This window comes from Mesoplodon mirus (genome assembly GCF_964341445.2).
Source record: "Mesoplodon mirus genome assembly, chromosome: 7".
Lineage (NCBI taxonomy): Eukaryota > Metazoa > Chordata > Mammalia > Artiodactyla > Ziphiidae > Mesoplodon > Mesoplodon mirus.
Window position 1 is genome coordinate 66,656,607 of NC_138983.1, and position 20,810 is coordinate 66,677,416.

At 46.0% G+C, this 20,810-nt stretch overlaps 1 protein-coding gene across 1 annotated transcript in view; it reads left to right on the plus strand.

Moving 5' to 3' along the window:
• Window positions 1-13,996: 13,996 nt before the first annotated feature.
• Window positions 13,997-20,810, plus strand: part of SPON1 (spondin 1) — a gene marked incomplete at its 3' end in the record, with an annotated part of 275,229 nt that continues 268,415 nt past the window's right edge. Inside the window, exon 1 of the mRNA XM_082627909.1 lies at window positions 13,997-14,339. Coding sequence (XP_082484035.1) covers window positions 14,102-14,339 — 238 coding nt within the window. The 5' untranslated portion in view covers window positions 13,997-14,101. The remainder of the gene's footprint in view (window positions 14,340-20,810) is intronic.

The window sequence follows — 20,810 nt, forward strand, 5'->3', positions numbered from 1 at the left end:
GCGACTGAGCATTCCCTGTTGTATTTCCATGGTTGATCAAATTCATTAGTTTGTTCATATCTTCGATACATTCTTTCCATCTGCAAACATATATTGGGAATTGTGTAAGGAAGTTTGGAGAGCAAACTGAGCAGAGATGTGCAAGAAATGTCAAGATTAACAAAACAGGCTTTTCCTTCTGTCTGGAAGGGTAATAAGTGCAGGGCCCAAGCATTTGTGGCTGAAGGAAGGGTGGGGAGAGTAGTGGACAACAGAGAGAAAACAGAGCTGCTTTTCTGCTTGGCTTCCGTCTTTGTCAATGAGAATGCTTATTGGACTGGAGAGGGTGAAAACAATATTGGCACAAGAGACCTGAAGTCCAAGAAAAATTGGAAAACTGACCTGCTCCAAATGAGGCCAACTCTCCTGGACTAAACAAATTACCTACCTGGGCATGAAGATAAGTTGCAGCCAAGATCACTGGCATGTAGACAGTGGAATTGTGGGGAATTCAGTGTGGTAGAAATCAGAAAATCATCCAATAGCATCTTGATTCTATATCTTGGAAGAAGATGGAGTCTTCAAACTATAGAGCAGTGGTGTTCATCTTGGTCAGAATTCCAGGACAGAGGTATCACTAGGAATGACATTTGTCTGTAAGTAATTGAACCCGAAAAGAGTAGTTTAACCAATTTGGAGACCTATTTTTCTCATTACATGAGCAGTCCTAAGGCGGGCATCGCTTTAGCTGCTCAAGGATGTCAGGACTTACTCTCTGAGATTCTCTTGGCCTTTCCCTCATTGTCACTTTATGGTCCCAAGATGGCTCCTCCATGGCCAGCATAAGTTTCTGTGTGCCAGGCAGAAGGAAAGGAAGGACAAGAGCAAATCGACTCTGTCATCTCTCCCAGCCCAAACCTTTAAGGGGCTTTCCCCCAAAACTCTACCCAGCAACTTGCACCTATATCTCATTGGTCAGGATGTCTCAGATGGTCCACTAGTATCTGAAACAAGTGGAGAGTGTAGTTTTTTAGTTGGGCACATTTCTCCCACCCCCCAAAAGACCAGGGATTTGTCAGTAAAGAAGAAGAGAAAGGTACTGGTTAGACAACTAGTAGTTTCTCCAACAAAAGATTTTCTAAGAAACAGGTTTAAGCATACTTAAAAAAAAAGAGACTTGATTACTAGGTACCGTCATGAGTTTGCAAAGAAACTTCCAAGCAGATAACTTTCCTGTAATGAAAATATTACTAGGCTGGTAGACAAAGGAAAGATGGGAGATGTAGAAAATGCATTCATCATCAGCATGGCATTTAATGAAGTCACTTGTAATGTCCTTATAGATAACAAGGAGAAATATGGTTGGTGTGACAGAAGAGTAGGGTAGATTTATAACTGGTCAAAAGACTCAAAAGACTTCTGGACATATGTCTAAAAGAACTGAAAGCAGGGTCTCCAAGAGATATTTGTACATCCATATTCATAGCAACATGATTCACAACAGCCAAAAGGTAGAAGCGACCCACCTGTCCATAGAAGGATGAATACATAAACAAAATGTGGTACATCCATACAATGTTCAGCCTTAAAAAAAGAAGGAAATTCTGCAATATGCTGCAACATGGATGAAACTTGAGGACATTATGCTCGGTGAATAAGCCAGTCACAGAAAGAAATAGTATATGATTCCACTTACATGAGGTGCTCAGAGTGGTCAAAACCATAGAGACAGAAAGCAGAATGGTGGTTGCTAGGGGCTGGGGGGAGGGGAGAATGGGAAATTCTTGTTTAATGGGTACAGGGTTTCAGATTTACAAGATGAAAAGAGTTATGGTGATGGATGGTGGTGATGGCTGCACAACAATGTGAGTGTATTTAACGCCATGGACTGCACACGTAAAAATGGCTAAGATGGTAAATTTTATGTTATGTGTATTTTACCACAATAAGAAAATTATTTAAGTAAAAAAAAAGAGACTCAAAAGACTGTTAATGAATAGTTCATGTCAGCTCTCTAAGCAATAGCTATTAGTACTATATTGTATTATTCTAATTAGTATCAGACATTAACAACAGTATTTGTTACTGGTAGAAGATTCAATCTTCAACCCAGTTTACCCTTCCCCCTCCCTGTGTCCTTAAGTCCGTTCTCTAGAGTGGCACTGACATATATACACTACCAAATGTAAAATAGATAGCTAGTGGGAAGCAGCCACATAGCACAGGGAGATCAGCTTGGTGCTTTGTGACCACCTAGAGGGGTGGGATGGGGGGGAGGGAGACTCAAAAGGGAAGGGATATGGGGATGTAAGTATACGTATAGCTGATTCACTTTGTTATACAGCAGAAGCTAACACAACAATGTAAAGCAATTATACTCCAATAAAGATGTTAAAAAAAAAAAAAAAGAAAGAAATTCAATCTTTGTCCCAGTCATGCCCCACATCAATTTCTGGGATGAGGATTTTCTAGACCTATATAGAGTCTACTGACTTGAGGATGTAAATCTGTGTGACAGAGTAAGAATCCAAAATTATGCATATGGGCAGGAATGGTGGACTAAATAATATTAGCTATCATTTATTAAACATCTTCTACAGGCCAGATAATACACTAAAGGCTTTTCATAGGTAACCTCTTGTCCTCTGAGTAGCTCTGCAATGTCGGTCTTCTTATCATCCTTATTTTACAAATGAAAAGAACCAAGTGTTCAAGAAGTTGAGTTACTTGCCTAATATCACACAGCTGGAAGTGAAAGAACTAGAGTCTTACCCAGGCATATTTACCTTCAAAACCTATTCTGTTTTCCCTATGCCATTCTGCTTTTCCACGCCAGTGAATGTAAACAAGAACTGTGTTTCAGGTCCAAGCACAAGATAGGGAATGAAGCAGGTTGGGGGAGGGAGCAAGTAAGAAAGGATTTGGAGGTTTGGGTTGGCTGAAAGATCTATGTGGCTGTCTTCAACTTACTTGGAAATGCACCAAACAAATAAGAAACACTAATGGAATGGTAGAGTGATAGATGGATTTGGGATAAAGCAAGTGTAGTAAAATGTTCATTGTGGAATCTAGTAGTGGATATATGGGTGTTAATTGTAAAGTTCTTTCAACTTTTTTGTATGTTTGAAAATTTTCCTAATAAAATGAGGGGAAAAGTCAATGTAAATTGATAGCATGATGTGGCCATGTTTAGATGGGGAGAATATAGACTCTTCTTGGGTAACACAGCCATACCTTAAATTCTGTTTTTAGTTTCGGTGCCAGCCTTTCTCATGGTTTGTGACAAGCTGTAATGTGCCCTCGGGAGAGAGAATAGGAGGATGAAGGGTTCAGAAACCATGTCTAACCTGGAAAAGAGAAGAGAATACCACATTGTAGTTCTCAGGAAATACTTTAAAAGCTATGTATTCGCTATCAGTTGATGTGTAACAAATTGTACCAAAGCTCAGTGTCTTAAAACAACATTTATTATCTTACGGTTTCTGTAGGTTGGAAATTCACAAGTTGCTTAACTGGGTAGCTCTACCTGGGGTCTCTTGTGAGGTAGCAGACAGAATATCAGTAGGGGCTGCAGTCATCTAAAGGCTTGACTGGGGCTGGAGAATTCACTTCCAAGACAGCTCACTCACAGGGCAGGAGGTTTCAGTTCCTGTTATGTAGGTCTCTCCATAGGGTTGCACGAGTGTCCTCATGACATGGCAGCTAACGTCCTCCAGAATGAGCTATTAAGAGAGCAAGGACGAAGTCACAGTGCCTTTCATGACCTCATTTCTGAAACCACATACCATAACTTCCGTATTATTATAGTCATTAGAAGCGGGTCACTGGGTCTGGCTCACCCTCAAAGGGAGGGAAATTAAACCCTCCCTCCTGAAGAAAAATATCAAAAAATGTGTGGACATATTTAAAACTCACCATAGTCTGCTTCTTGTAAGAGACTTAGGCTTGTTCTAGAAGGATCATAGGGAAGTAGTTCTTATTTCAATAAAAAGAAAATTTTCCTAATAATTAGAGTTGCATAAAAGAATAGGAAGGGATTTTTCTTCACTTGAGAGATCCAAAAACAATCTGAACAATTAACTGGAGATGTGACATTCATTCTTTCATTCAACAAATATCTGTAGAGCATTTACTATGAGTCACGCTCTGTGGAAGAGCTGTAGATGCAATAGTGGGCAGGACAGAGAACCATCTCTGTCCTGTACTCATGAAGTTTACACTGTGCTAAGAGAATCAATAAGTACATCAGATAATTACAGGCTGTGATGAGTGTTATGAAGGCAAAAAATCGGCTACTGTAATATCAACTAAGGTTCTCAGGAGATACTTTGTTTTATAGAGTTCACAAAAGAGAAATGTTTGAACAAGATAATCCTATAGATTCCTTCCAGTATGGTGGTGGTCACTCATCCATTCCTTCATCCATTTTTTAATTCATTCAACAGACACTTACTGAGTGTCTACTATGTGCCAGGCACTGGGCAAGGTACTAGGGATACAAAGCAAACAATTCTGCCTTTTAAGGACCCTGGGGTCTTGTGAGAGATAACAAGATGTATACATTAATGATGATCCCATGTGATAAGCGCTACAGGGGTTATGCACATGGAGCCTGAGGCACACAGGAGAGAGAACCCTTCCTGGGGTGTTGGTGAAGGCTTCTTGGAGATACCATTTGAGCTGGGCTTTTACAGATGGGGAAGGGGACTGACAGTCAGCATAAGAATCTTTCTAAAAGGGCAGCATCCCAGATGCCAGGACTTATTAAGAAGAACGAAGGAACAGAGACGAAAGTGAAATGTAAGATTAATGAGTTAATGGAGCTTGATGAATGAACGCACTCTGTATTCTGGCTCTTGTACCACTGTATTAAATGCACTGGGCTGACAACGAAAGCTCATTTCACGTTTGAAACTTCTCAGGAGAAACTCCGATACTACAGACTCATCACAATTCTGCTCTTGTCACAGCAGCTTCCCCCATGATTCCCTGCCACTAACCTTCTGCTCCAGACGAGGTAGCCCCCTCATTACTCCACCACTGTTCCATGCTCTTACAGTCAGTGCTACTCAGGGTGCCTTTCTCCCTCATCTCTACAAATCTGACCCCTCCATCAGATCTCACTGTTTCCCTGAAACTTTTGGACCCCTCAAGCCTGTGGGAATTTCTCCCACTGGGCAAGGAACACAGAGACCATTTGTCTTGGTTCTTAATTGGCCCTGAAATGTCTCTTGTAGATCTCCATGGGCTCTCAAATAGATGTGACCTTGGGCAAGCTAGTCACCTAACCTCTCTGTGCCTCAGTTTACTCATCTGCAAAATGGGGGTAATAAAATTATCCAGGTTGTTGTGAGGATTACATGAGTCTATACATGTGAAGCATTTAGATCACCACTCCCTGGCTCATAGTAATCATGTTACGACTGTCTGCTGTGATTATTACAGCCCTTTAGAGATAAGAGGCATGCCCTCCTGTCCTTCAGGGACTTAATAAAGGGCTCAGAATTGTCAATGTCGCCACAATCTGATAAATGAATAAAATGTGTTTTATTCTTACTCCCTCTTAATGCTCAGGCCAACAGACTTGGTTCCAATTTTCTAAGAGAAATAATTTGGGGGCTGAATTATGTTCTGGGTACTTTTTTTTTTTTTTAACAGGTCCTAGCTCTTTGGGTTGTATATATGAAGTAACAGTTGGATGCAGCTTATTTAAAGCCACAGCACAATCCATAAACCTGACACTTCAGCATTTATATTTTCCAGACTGGGAGAGGTGCAAAACTTGGGCCACAGATAATTGGAAGGCAAAGAAAGCCTTTTTTATTTGCAGCACATGGAAACATACCCACAACTGAATGTATGTCATCTCACACCATCACCCATGGCTTCTCTTCTTGAGTTCATTATCTCAGGAAGTTATACCACCAGTGATACCCCTCACCCCCATGGCTCATGTGAGAGCGCTCAAAGTCATCGTTGACTCCCTTCTCCCCTCCTGCACATCCCCATGCAGGAGCCCTATTCACCCTACTTCCTCAACAACGCTCCAGGTCATTCCTTCCTCTGGAGCCTTTAGTGCATGGCCCTCCTCTGGACTGCTATTAAAGCCTTTTAGCATATATCCCTGCCCCCAGACTCTCACTGACAGTTCACCTTTATATGGTGCCACTGAAAAGGTCATTCTATCACCTCAAGGACACATCCTGCCTTTTTCACACCTCTCTGCCTTTGTACTAGCTATTCCCCCTGCTAGAATACCTATTCCCCTTTTCCAATTGGCAAGTTCTTATCTATCTTTCAAGAAGGTGTTGAGTGCCTTTTCAAATGTTACCTTTTCCTGGGCCCTCACCCAAGCAGAATTAGTCACTCTGCTCTGTGCTTTCATTAGTACTATCTGATTTTTCAACTTACAGATATCTGCTTTATCTCTCTCTGCAGCTTTTTGAAGGCAGGAATTATGTCTTGTCTCTGTAAAATTTTCCTCCCAGTTAATCAATAAATGTTTGTTGAATGAAAGGACTGAATATCACAAAAATTCATTAAATACATAGTTCCTTCAGACACTGTATTCTAAACACAGTGGAAAACTCAGTGACTCTTTCCCAAAGAACAAACAATCTAGTCTATAATAGGCCCAAGGACGTGACCTTAAGAGTGCCTGGAGAGTGCCTTACTGAATATTACTGCGTGTTCAGTTTACTGTCACCAGGTGGCAGTAGTGTGCCATGGTCATGTGGTGAATTTCCAGAACTTCAAAAAGGTGGCTGCGTTTGGTTGGGGTTGCTAGATTAATAGAAAGCAAACCACAGGGGAAATGTGGGCTGTGTCCACATTCTGGACATGGCTGGATTTGCAAGAGCTTGTTCTTGGGAGCTGCCCATATCTGTACCTGGCATAGGCTGTATGGCATTTAGACACGATGCTCTCTCTAATCTATAAACCCAAAGCAGGGAGACCGAGACATCTCCAGTTTGGGACCAGGTCTACATCTTAGAAGATGCCCCCACTGTTCACTTCTCCTTCACTTCTTCCAGTGGTGAGCTTCCTTTCAGCTGTTCAATGACAGGGACCTTACGGAGGGCTTTTGTCTATTTCAGTTCACACAGTGGCTGTGACGATTAGGAGGTCTTAGGTGACCTCTGTTGGAGCAGTTTCAGTAAAGACTCGTGAACTGTTCCCAAAGTTTACTGCAAGGAAAAACGAACGGAAACTGAGGGGGCAGAGACAACAAGGGGGAACAACTCTTTCAGAAGTCTGCCGCTGAAGCATAGTGAGAGAACAGCTGGAGAGGGCGAGGACGGAGGGGAAAGGTCCAGCGTCATGCCCAGTGCCACCTCAACCCCAGTCCCCCACTCCTGCTCCCATCCCAGGATGGGGGAGACTCCCCAGGTCTGCAGGCTGAGGACGCAGACAGGAAGGGAAACTGAACTACATAAGAGCAGGAGAGGGCTTCCCTGGTGGCGCAGTGGTTGAGAGTCTGCCTGCTGATGCAGGACATGGGTTCGTGCCCCGGTCCGGGAAGATCCCACATGCTGCGGAGCGGCTGGGCCCGTGAGCCATGGCCGCTGAGCCTGCGCATCCGGAGCCTGTGCTCCGCAACGAGAGAGGCCACAGCAGTGAGAGGCCCGCGTACGGCAAAAAAAAAAAAAGAGCGGGAGAGAGGATCACAGCCAGATGAGTGTTCAGCAGAAGGCAGGAGGGAATGAGGACAGGAGCACAAACAGGGGATCAGCCTTGGAAGAACAGAAGAGAAAAAACCCTTCTGCCCTTGAAGTGAGAAGTGAACTTGGGTTTCTCCAGAGTTTGGCTTGATGATAGAGGAGATAACAATTTGAGGACGTCCATGCCTAATGTCCTCTCTTTGGGGGGGTGAAATAAGAGACCAGGTTACCCCCCAAAGAGCGATTATGGCAAAAGTGATACGGCAGGCTTAATAAAGATGATGAGGACTAGAAGGAAGAGAGAAGACACTGCAAAGAATGGGAAAGGAAACTGGTTAAGAACTATGGTTAAGAGTAGAATTCATGAGTTTGTAGTAATGCAATTGGCAGTTACCAGGTTTTCTGCAGCAGAAAACAGAAGTCGGGGATAGTTCCATTGTTCTGCTTAGTTGATCTAGGGTTGGGGGTTAGTTAGGAGGTAGAAAAAGAAAAGGGGTGACCTAATGAAGAGTGTTGGTGAGGATGTGGTTAGAATGGTTAAGCATAGTGTCCAAACTGGGTGGGGAAGGAACTGACAAGATGGGCTGGGAAAATCCGAACTGACTAAGCAATTGCAGGTCTCAGTGACACAGCGGTCAATGCAAGGGGATGAGGCAATGGGACCGCTGGGAGTGGAATGAGAGAGGACCATTGGGAGCCAGTATTTCCAAAGCTGAGGATGGTTTCTGCAGGGGAGGGCTGCTGATATGGAAGGACCCAAGCTCTCTGGAATAGAGGAGGTTAGAGGGATGGCTGAGTATCAGTACAGACTCTCTAGTCTCCCAAGACTACAGCATGAGTTAGGATGGGCAGGAAGCCAGTGAACCAATTGCAGAGTTCTTTGTGACTGCAGGGAGTCACGTGAGGCTATAGATGAAGGAAGTAGGATGAGGGAGGATGAAGGAGTGTACATTGGATGCTGTGAGCTTTCAGGTAAGAGGGACTTCTGAAGGCTATTCTAGGATGCTGATCTGGATGGGGCAGGGAAAAATAGGTAGAGAAACGCTCCAGAGAGTAGAGGGAAGGGTAAAACTGAATGGAGACCAAAGGACTGGAGAGATCAGGTGAATGGAGGAACTCATACCTTGGGTGGAGTTGTAGGATGGACCCAATCAGCTTCAGAATTCCAAAGGTTGTGTGATTATATATGATTCGGCCAATGCCTAGAATATTACAGGTGCTGGATAATATCTCTTTGCTTAATTAATGTCTTTTGCTTTTAGAATTCTTAAAAATTGTACTTTTATATTCACCTTCCATAACTTAGTCTCAGAGCTTACTGGGTCCCTGGTGGACAGCTTCCAGGCAGATCACAGATAGATTGTTCAGTGCAATTCGACTTTCTTCATTCATTGTCCATCTGCTTTCTTTTTCTAAAAACCCCTTCCCATAAAACTTCTGAGTATAACTCTATGAGTTATGGAAACAAAGACATAACATTTCTGGATTCTTGTTCTAAATTAATAAAATAAGAGTAACAATGCTAACTAGTTTTTTTTTTTTTTTTTTTTGGTGAATCACTGAAGTTTACAAATTGTTATCTCAATTACTTGTTTATTTCTCAAAACCCCAGGTAGGCAGGATGGGTATTACTGTTCCCAGTTTTGTACATAACACTTTAGACAAGACCTGTGAGCTCCCAAGACCACTCAGCTTCACAGCCAAAAAGTGGGAAAGCCAGACGGAAGCCTTGCACCTCAAGTCTGAGTTATAAGCTGCGGTTCCCTAAACTGTAGTTTGAATTTGTTCAAAGTGCAGATTCAATAGGTCTGGGATGGGGTTTTGGAATTTACATTTGAGGCAAACATCTGATGCTTGTGTTTCAATGACCATACTCAGAAAAACAATCTAGAAACTTCTTTTTCCCTTCTCTCTTAAAAGAACAACAACAACAAAAACAACCACCAAAAAAAAAAAAAAAAAAAAAAGAGGCTGATCTCACCTCTTACCAATCAAAGGAATTTTTTTTTTCTTAGAGAAGTGGAGCCCCCAGCTCTTCTCTTCTGTGACCTACCCACACACACTGATAAAGTTAATTATCTGCCCTGGCTAAATAACTTTCCCTAGCAACACCCTAGCAACTAACATCAGCTCTGCCTTAGGCTACAAAACTGGAAAGAGATTTCTTGAAGTCCGGTGTATTTTACAACAAAACAAAGCATCTGAACAGGAAATTAAACAAAGTAAACTGGATTCATTACTAAGGAGATGAGACAGACATACAAGACAGTTCATGACAATCCACTGAACACAGTAGTCAAAATAAGAAACTTTCTTCTCACAAGTTCTACGGAAGTCCAGAGGAGAGACTGCAGGATCTCATCCCAGGGAGGAGAAGAGAATTTATTTATTTATTTATTTATTTTTTTTGCGGTATGCGGGCCTCTCACTGTTGTGGCCTCCCCCATTGCGGAGCACAGGCTCCGGACACGCAGGCCCAGCGGCCATGGCTCACGGGCCCAGCCGCTCCGCAGCATATGGGATCCTCCCAGACCGGGGCACGAACCCGTATCCCCTGCATCGGCAGGCGGACTCTCAACCACTGCGCCACCAGGGAGGCCCGAGAAGAGAATTTAAATGGGCAGAAGGAGGGAGGACATTCTAGGTGATGGGCAAGCTATAAGCAAAGGTGCCAAGTCAAGTATGAAAGTGCGGGACACAGGGAACCCAGCTAGGAAGCACTGGGAGCTCAGTCTGGGATCTATGACCAGATCATGGAGGGCCTTGAATCAGGTCACTTGAAGAACTTGGGCTGCTGGGAGGCTGTTAAAGACGTTTTATTCATAGAACAGATACTTATGGAGCCAGGCACCATGATATGCATGGAGGATACAGTGGTGATCCCCAGAGACAGCCCCTCCCCTTATGGAGCTTGGAATCTAGAGATGGAGACAGACACTGAACAAATACAAAATGTAAAAATCAGACATAAAAGTGAGTAGGTAATTATAAATCTTGAGAATATTAAGAGAAAGATATCAAGTTCCAGGAGAGCATATAAAGAGAGTCAGGACCTATTCTGGGAAATCAGGAAGGACTTCTCTGGGGAAGCAGTTTTGCACTGAGCTCTGAAGGGTGCATAGGAGTTGGCTGGGAGAGGGTGGGGGGTGGCAGAGACAAAAGCACTGGATTCCAGGCAGAGAGAACCACACAGGCGAAAGTTCATAAAATGGAAAAGCCATGGTGGCCTGAGCCCATGAGAAAAGGGGTACATGGTCTTCAAAGGCGGATCAAACAGGGCCTCAGAGGCCATGTTAAAGATTCTTTGTTCTGAGAGCTCTGAAAAGCCACTGAAAAAGGATTTTAACCTCGGGCTTGACATTCAAATCTGCATTTTAAAAAGGATCACTCAGTCTTCAGCTGAGAAGATGGATTGGAGGAGAGTAAGAGTAGATGTGGGCAGCCCAATTAGGAAGCTGAGAGATGATGACAACTCAGACTGATGTGGTGGCAGAAGAGTTGGGGAGAAGTGGACAGATTCAAGAAGGAGTTGGAAGCTAGTGATTTCGTGATGGATTGGATGTGTGGAGAGCGAGCAGCATTCTGATGTGACAGTAGAGCTGGGTTAGGGAAGTTTAACTCCAGTAGTGGGATTAAAGATCCATGGGCTGCTTAGAGTCTGCTGTCATGGCCCAGATGATGGGGTCACCGCTGCCTAGAGGGAAGAACCCTATTTTAGTGTTGGTGAGGACTGGTTTTTTTTTTTTTGCTGTACGCGGGCCTCTCACTGTTGTGGCCTCTCCTGTCGCGGAGCACAGGCTCCAGACGCGCAGGCTCAGCGGCCATGGCTCACGGGCCCAGCCGCTCCATGGCATGTGGGATCTTCCTGGACCGGGGCATGAACCCGTGTCCCCTGCATCGGCAGGCGGACTCTCAACTACTGCGCCACCAGGGAAGCCCAGGACTGTTTTGAATCCTGGTTCTTTTCCCCCTTACTAGCTGTGGCACCCAGACAGGTAAATTTTATAGGTTCCTAATCTGGAAAATAGCAGAGAGGAGGGGGCCTCCTACATCACATGGTTTTCCTGTCAATGTTGAATGAGAAATTAACTATTATGTCCCTCCCTGCTGTGTTCTGCCCACCTCCCTGTTAGATTTGAATACGCTGATTTAGATGAAAAGACTTTCAAGAACACATAATGGAGCTACTGGATGTAAAATAAGCTCCGTGAAGACAGGAGCCACATTTTATTTATCTCTGTAGTTTCCTGTCCTCTGAGATAAGATCGGGTACACTCTCATGAACAACTTAGTTTGTAGCATATATATCACCGTTATGATTGGAAAAGATTCGTGTAACTATGTATTTAATATTTGTCTCTGCCCCAGATTGTAAGATCCACTAAGGCAAGTAATTTATTTGTCCTGTGTCCCAGTGCTGAGCACATGGAGGGCACTGGACATGAATGAATGAATGAATGAATGTTTGTTCCCTCTGGTACCCACTATTCAGCACAGACTCGGCCCCAAATCTATACTCAAGGAAAGCTTGCTGGATGCATGGGACTGTGCACCTTGGAGTCTATGTGAGCCCTGAGCCAGTCCGGTCATGCTGGAGATAATTCACTCAGGACGCAGAGATGAATCTCTCTGAATGTCACCTCCATAAAGGAAGGCTGGTAGCTGGAGCAGGTGCTGCTGAGCGTCGAGGAGGGTCAGGCCAAGAAAAGAACGTAATTGCCTTCTGCAAAGGGGCACTGTCAGAGGACCTCTGAGAGAAGGCGCCCAGTTAATAGTGGCAGTGAGAGTCCCAGCACAAGGACTGAGGGCAGGTGAGGAGGAATGGAGGCCTCCAATGCAAATGGCTCCTCTGGGCTGTTTGTTAGTGACGTCAAAGGAAAGCAAAGGAGCTTGCTTTTTAAATGCAGGCTCTTGAAGCGTGTTGACAGTCCAGGGGAGGGAGGGGGTGCGTAACCAAAGCTTCTGAGAGCACTTGGGATGCTTGTGCACACTGAGGGGAGGCAGAGGCATTAAGGCATCCCCAAAATGGGCTTGGTCTCCGTTACTGTGCTACCCAGGGCCAGCCCAGACCCACCCATTGAGCTTGGGGGTGGGTGTCGGGAGACACTGGAGACCAGGCCCAGTATTTTACATGGGTCATTTCATTTAACTCTAGCACCCTTTAGAGGAAGGGTGTATTAGCCCAGAGGCACACACGCACCCTTTCTGAGCATGAAACTGAAGCTTGGAGAGCTTAATAACTTGCTCAAGTCTCACAGTGGGTGAGGGACAGGACTAATGTTTGATTCAAGTCTGTGCCCAGGGGAACAGTGGGAGAGATTCCTGCACCTGGCCTTCTCCTGTCTGGCTTTGGGGTTGAGCCTGAGGCTCTGCCCAGTGAGTCCTTAGGTTCAGCTCCTCTCCAAACATCTGTCACTGGGGACTGGGAACCTGAACTAAAATCTAAGCCGAGAAAACACAGGCTTTTCTCTGAAACTTTCAAAACCCCTTTCCAGGGCTCTGTGAGGACTCCTATGGGCTTTAGGCACTTTTGTCTTCGTGGGCTCCTCCCTTCATAAACCAGCAGTAAACATTATATTTTATGACTCTGTAGGTATAAAGGCAAATATATTAATAAATACTATATAGTGAAATATTTTATTGGACCTAAAGTTTTTTTTTCTTCTGATTTTAAAGAAAACATTTTCAGGAATCTCCAAAGGTATTACAGGCCATAGCACTGTGCCTACTGGCCCCAATGGATGAATCATTCTGTTCCTTTCCATTCTCCAGTCTGACCTGTTCCAGGTCAGAGAAGGGCAATAGAGTCAGATAGCCATGGCATCTGACCCTGCTTTAACTGGCCGAAAGCCTCAGTTTGCTCATCTATAAAATGAGTGAAAGTAATGTCACGTTTATTGTGTGAAGCGAGAGTGGAAAAGGTGAGCAGATCTAGTAAGTAAACGGCCCAGAATATTGCCAGACGCAGAGTAGGTGTGCAACAAAAGTTCTCAGTCTTTCCCTCCTTGGAGCACCCTCCTCCACAGGGTCCAGGGGGTTGGGGCAGCAGCCTCCTTGGTGGTGGGACAGAGTCCGCAGTGTCCCTGTGCCCTATGATTTCCTCGCCAGACCTTGGGAATCCAGCATCGCAAAATAAACACGGCCGCGCCGCTAATCGCCAGCGCGGAAACAAAACAGCGCTGCGCTCGGGGATCTGGGCAAAATCAGCCCTCCCTCCTCCTCCTCCGCCGCCGCCGCCGCCGCCCTCCCTTCCTCGCGCTGCTCGGCTTGCTCGGCTCATCTCAGCGCAGCGCAGCTCGGCAGCTGCCAAGCCGAGGCGGCAAGGTCTCCCGGTCGCCAGCGCCGGCTCCGAGCTCCGCTCCCCGCCCGGGCTCTGCCAGGTCGCGCTTCCACGGGGACCCCTTCGAGCAGGAGCCGCGTGGCGAACCGGCGGCCAGGCACAAAGTTGGGGGCCCGCGAGGATGAGGCTCTCTCCGGCGTCCCTGAGACTGAGCCGGAGTCCAGCGCTGCTGGCTCTGGCGCTGCCTCTGGCCGCGGCGCTGGCCTTCTCCGACGAGACCCTGGACAAAGTGCCCAAGTCGGAGGGCTACTGCAGCCGCATCCTGCGCGTCCAGGGCACGCGGCGCGAGGGCTACACGGAGTTCAGCCTCCGTGTGGAGGGCGACCCTGACTTCTACAAGCCGGGAACCAGCTACCGCGGTAAGTGGCCCTGCGTGGCGTTGAAGGCGCGGGACCCGGCCCCCGGAGGGCGCCGACCGCGCGGTGCGGTAGGAGGGCGCACGGTTCTCAGGCGCACAGTGCGGGCGCAGCCCGGTAAGGGCCCTTCTGTCCTGGATGCCCTCAGCCCTTTTAGACCCGAGCCAGTGTCCGGGGCCGTCGCGGGCCACAGCCAGGAGATGCAGCCCCCACGTCCGACGCGCGGTTCCCTGGCATGGGCTGTAGTGGAGCGACGCGTCACTCTGGCCTGGCTGGGAGGGAACCTGGCTTCTTCCCCCGCCGGCTCCAGGAGAGAAGTGGAGACTCGCCTTTCTCCAGATCCGTCTCTGGAATGGAGTGGACCCTGGCTTCTCTTAGTCGGGTCCCAGGCAAGGTGGTGACTCCGGCTTTCCCCACTCCCATCCCTGAAAGAAAGGAAGCCAGCTTCTCGCTGACCGGTCCCCAGTGGGATGGTCACTCCAGCTTCCCCGGACAGATCCCTACAGGAGAAGGGACTTCGGCTTCTACCTTAACTGGTCCCAGGGCACGAGGAGGAGGGGAGAGGAGGCTGAAGCTTTTCGGAAGGGTCCCTGGAAAGAACTCCAAATTATTCTCCGATGGTCCCAGGCGAGGGAGAAGACGCTGGATTTCTAGGACAGGCTCCCAGTGGACAGGGAGCTCTAGGTAGTTTCGGACAGGGAAAGGGAATCCGATGAAGACGGAAGGGAAGCCCGGATTCCCGAGGCCTGCTCCCTGGGGGCCGGGACCTTGGCTCCCGAAACCCCAAGTCTCAGTGCCCCAGGGATGCCTACGCTCCTCAGCTGAGAGCCGGCTTTCGGGAGCGCAGAGAGGGGATGTCCAAGCAAGTGAGCGCCTCCCAAGCAGGACAGGCAGCTCGACCCGCACAGACCTGAAGATCACTGACGCCATCCCCAGGGCCCACCGCCCCTCTCTTCAGCCGGGTCATCTCCCCAGACATCTTTTCCCCGTGCTGCAGCTGCCTTTCTCCAGTCGAGCCAGGACGTCGGGCAGGGAAGGAAGCCTGCCTGGCCTCACCGGGGCCCCGCGGGCGGGGAGTGACAGGGCGCGTGTCCCTTCACCCCTGCCCCTTCAAAAGTGAATTCTAGGCCCAAGCAGGAAGAGAGGGGCTTTGGGGCACCGAGTGGGGTGCTCTTCCATCCCCACTTTCCCGGTTCCTAAGCATCTCGGGAAGAAGCAATGGGAACAACACTGGAGAAAGTTTGGGGCAGTGTCAGCGGGCGCCCGGGCCACACAGGCGACCAGAACCGGGAGCAACCCTTCTCAGAACGCTTCCTCCATTCCCCCGAGTTCGTGTTCCCGACTTTCTCCACCTGGAGCTCCCCAGAGCGGGCTTCCCGGCATAGTCTGCACGTGGATGCGCTCAGCAGCTGGCCGGCAGCCCCTGCAAGCCGGCACGGATCGGCGGGTACTCCGTGGAGACGGGCAGGGTGGGGGTGGGATGGAGGGCACCCGGCCCAGCCCCGGGGAACTGGCGGCGGGTTGGCTGGGTTGCCCTGAGAGCCGAACCTACGAGCGGCCGCAGCCTCTCCTCCGAGCTGGGAAGCAGCCAGTCCTCTCCATGGACTGGAGGGAAGTGGGCGTAACCCCGCTGGCCTCTTCAGCCCTCCCCCAACCCGAGGACCTGGGTTCCCTAGGAAAACTGTCCCAGCTCCACGTGGCAGGGAAAGAGGTGGCTCTGGAGTCAGGCGGACCAGGGTTTAGTAGCTGTGTGACCTTGTGCAAGTCCTTTAATTTCTCTGAACCTGTTTCGCAGCTATTGAAAACAGCTGTTTATCCAACCAACCTGGGCGGTAGCAGGGAGTGAATCAGTGCATAAACATGAGCATGCCTGAGCTACAGCGGGCCCCCAATATATGCTAGTTTGAGTTGGCTATGGGGCCCTAATGCTTTAATAGTGGAGGGATGTGCCTGGTCAGATTTGTTTCTGGGGTGTGTGTGTGTGTGTGCATGCGTTTAAAAGTAGGTTTATTCAGCACTCCTTTCAGCCAGTCTACCAGTGAATGCCAGTTACTTCGGTCCTCATGAAATAATTGAATGAATGAATGAATGATTTCTCCATATCATGAGGCTTGCCTTAGACTATTCCTCGTTTAGGACCAGGAGGATTTCTTTTTTTCTTTTTTAAATTTTTTGGTCGCACTGCATGGCAAGTGGAATCTTAATTCCCCGACCAGGGATTGAATCCGTGCCCCCTGCAGTGGAAGCGGGGAGTCACAGTCTTAACCACTGGACCTCCAGGGAAGTCCTGGGAGGATTTCTTTTTTGGGTAAGTCAGGCTAGTCTGCTGCGCAGGCCAAGAGTCCTTCTGGGTTTCTTTTCCCACTTGAATCCTCCCAGTTTGTCCAAGCACTGGCAGCAAGTGGCCCCAGCACTGAGACAGAGATGCATCTGGGATTCACATCGACAGAGAGGTTCCATGACTGCCTAAGTATCCACTGGCAGCAGGGGGAAACTGGGGCTAGTAGGGAGGGGAGCACTAGACTTTCACCTTATAGGTTATTCCAGCCTAAAAAGTTAGCCTTTTGGACTGTGACATCCGACTCAGGCTGTTGGTGGGCAATCACCTTATCTCCTTTCTGGTGACTAAGAGATCCTGAATGAAAGATCTTGCAGGAACCATGCTAAAGCCCTCTGAGTAAATAGTCTGCGATTAGCAAACCTGATTCTGCCACTCAGAGTTAGGAAGAAAAGGGCACTGGCCTAGTTTGTGACATTTTCTGTTGGCTTATACTTTCTTAGAATAGTTATATTAGAAATAAATCTAATACATTCTGCTCTAGGTATTGACTTAGGGCTGTAGAAATTAACATTCCCCTGGTGTTCTGTTTGCTGTTTTATTTTTTCCTGAATTAGGGCCCCTCACAATCGTTGGAATCAATGGCTTGTTTTCCTGCCGCAAACCTTTGTCCTCAGTATTCTATTCTAGTTCATCCCCAAAGAGCTTCTGCTCTCCATGCCCCTGCCCAGCATATCCTTTAGGTATTCTAGACTGGAATAAAATGGTCACTATTAAGAAAAATATTGAAACATGGGGTTTCTTCTCAACAGCCAGGATCCAGATGAGATGATGATTCAGCCTTTTTCCAAGTTGTTAGTACTATATTGACTGCCTTCTCTCTCCCACCACATCTCTCTACTCTCCCTCCCTCTTCCCCCCAATACCCCTCCCTCTGCAATAATTGTGCTTTAGAAAGCTCTGAAAGGCCTGCTCTGTTTCTGACCATGGCCTCCTTTGAAAAAGAGATTACAGTGATTAAAAATAACAAGTTGAGGATCCTCAAGGGGCTTCCCTTATAGGAGGACAATTTGCAGGACCAGCCATTCCCAGATCCCAATTTCAAGCCAAATAGAAGAAAATCAGCTGAAATGTTCAAGAATTGATTGAAAATAAAAGAGGCTCTTTTGTCTGTCCGAACGTCTGTTTATTAGGAAAATAAAGCCAGACCCTGGCTAATGAGAGTGGCTTTTCCTAGATGCTCTTTAAAAGGAAATTTCAAGGAATTTGATGGGGAAAGAATGTCCAGTTGAGATTACAAAAACTTATCCAACTTCAAGCATAATTGAGGGATTTATTCTAAACCAGGAGGTTTGGAGACCTCCAAAGCTGCTTTGCCTTCTTTTTCTTTGTCTCTTTTTGGGGCACACACTGCCATAAGAATGTGTGTTCCAGAGTGTCCCACCTCCGCCTGGTAGAAAGAACACAGGCTTTGATGTTGGCTGGGTCTGTTTCCACTTCAGCTCAGTCACACATTCACTGTGTGACCTCAGGCAGGCAGCTTTACCTCTCTGAGCTACAGTTTCTCCAACTGTAAAATGAGGCTGCTTCTCCCACCACCCACAGCATAGCTATGAGAATTAGAAATAATCCATGTCAAAAGAAACTGTCATACAGTAGGATATATATATATATATATACACACACACACACATACACACACACACATATATAAAATGTTATGAGATCATTATTTATTTTGGAAATAGAAAAATACTTGGCAGCTAGCACTGGATGAGACATTGTGTTAAGTACTTCCTACGCATCTCACTTATTCCTTCCAGTACTTTGGGGCAGTTTATTATTTTTATTTTATAGATGAGGACACTAAATCTCAGAGAGGTTTAGTAACTTGCCCATGGTCACACAGCTATAATCAGTGGAGTCAGGATACAAACTTAGGGATGTCTAACTCCTAAATCTCTGCTCTTAACCAGTCTTCTACACTGACTCAATAAAATAAATTAGGAGTAGACTGAATTCACCCAGCTACCCTCAGCCTTCTAGATGTTGAGTCTTTGTTGAAGGAAAACAGCAATAGCAAATCAAGATAATAACTGACAGGGCTTCCCTGGTGGCGCAATGGTTAAGAATCCGCCTGCCAATGCACGGGACACAGGTTCCATACCTGGTCCGGGAAGATCCCACATGCCACGGAGCAGCTAAGTCCGTGCTCCACAACTACTGAGCCTGTGCTCTAGAGCCCGTGAGCCACAACTACTGAGCCCGTGAGCCACAACAAGAGAAGCCACCGCAATGAGAAGCCCCCGCTTGCCGCAACAAGAGAAAAGCCTGCGCGCGGCAATGAAGACCCAACGCAGCCAAAAATAAAATAAATAAATTAAAAAATAATAATAATTGACATATCTTGGGACACAAAGTATGAAGTGATGGGTCCTTATTTACATTTTTTTATAGACTTCAGTATTGCATTTCCCCATAAACCAGAAGATTAATTTAGAAACATGAAGAACCTTGCCAATCTTTAGCCAATTCCTTTTGTTTGTGGGGAAACAGAAACAAATTGGAAATAAAAATACCTAATTTGACTGTTGTTTTGTTTTTATATGCAGATATTATATGCCTGTAAAATTATATGTTTGAAAAGTATACATGTAGAATCTGAAAAATTTAGGCTGGATAAGGTCTTTTAAATAAACTATTTCTTAAAAAAAGTTTTTTTCCTCTTTTTAAATTAAGCACTGCTGATGATTAACTGTAATTAATTATAAGTGACCACCCCTCACCTCTCCTCTTTTCTTTTTTTATTAGGTAACTTTAATTTTTTAACTTGTCCTCCCTTTTCATAAGTATTTAGTTCAAATAGATAATAAAAATTAAAAGATGCATGCATATCTATGTGCTTAATAGTTGTAGGGATTGTTGCTTTGAGTTTCATGAAACAAACAAAAAAAACAACATACAAAAAAATGAAAGCATAAAAGTTGGAATTTTTCAAGGTTTAAAACTTGAGTACTTCCCATACACAGTTAAGTTGTTCCATTCCAGCTGGCTGACTCAACTGGAACAATGGGCTATAATTGCTGATATGTTTACAAACATGCCATTAGCTTGTTATACAGAATGTCAGATGTAGGTCGATACCAATTTCTGCAGGGAAAAAAAAACTTAACCATCTTGTATTAGTCAGGATACAGGCTAAGCTCATGTTACAGAGAGACCCCAAAATACAGTGTTTTAAACAAGAAATAAATGGGAAATCCAAGATGATGGGTGGCTTGTTCCACAAGGTCAATCACTACCCCAGGTTCCTTCCATCTTGTTGCTCTACCATCTTCTAGCACTCTGCAGTCCAAAGGAAGCCACAAGTCACAGTACCAGAAATGTGGCTTTTCCAAACTGAGTTGTGCTGTAAACGTAAGATGCACACTGGTTGTTGAATAATTAGTATGAAAAAAGAATAAGCTTCTCATTAAAAATATTTTATGTTGATTACATGTTGAAGTTATAATTGTATATAGTAGACTACATAAAATATATTGTTAAAATTAATTTTACTTGTTTTACATTTATTCCTACCGGCTACTTGTTAACAAGTAAAATGAATTTCCGCTGGCTTGAGCTTATTTCTATTGGACAGCACTGTTCTAGGGAGTTGTCCTCATCAGCATGGTGACAACCAGCTCACTACCAACACATCTGAGTTCCAGTCAGCATGCAGAGGGGAAAGGAAGTAGAGGCAAGCAGCTTTCTTTTAGTGATGTGACCCAGAAATCACAGCTAGCACTTTCCAACACACTCCTTTGCTAAGAATTTGGTCCCATGGCCACACCTAGCTGCAAGGGAGCCTGGGAAAGATAGCATTTAGCTGGGCAGCCACATGCCCAGTGAAAACTTTGGGGAGGGATTTATTTTTCAAAAGGATGAAGGTGAAAATGGATTTGGAGGGGCAGTTAGCCGTCTCTGTCACATGTTTTAATGCTTAGTCATGTAAAAACAATGTTTCATGTTCTCTTTCTCAGTGATAGGTGATCTAGGTGAGTCTTCTCAACAGCACGTGAATTGATATTCCTGCTAAATGAATCAGTAGGGGAAGGAGTGTTGATGCAGGTGTGTGTGCACGCACGCTTGTGTGTGGTGTGTTGATAGGGTTCATACTGAAGAAATAAGGGGCCAATGAGTCAGAGTAGCCTGCT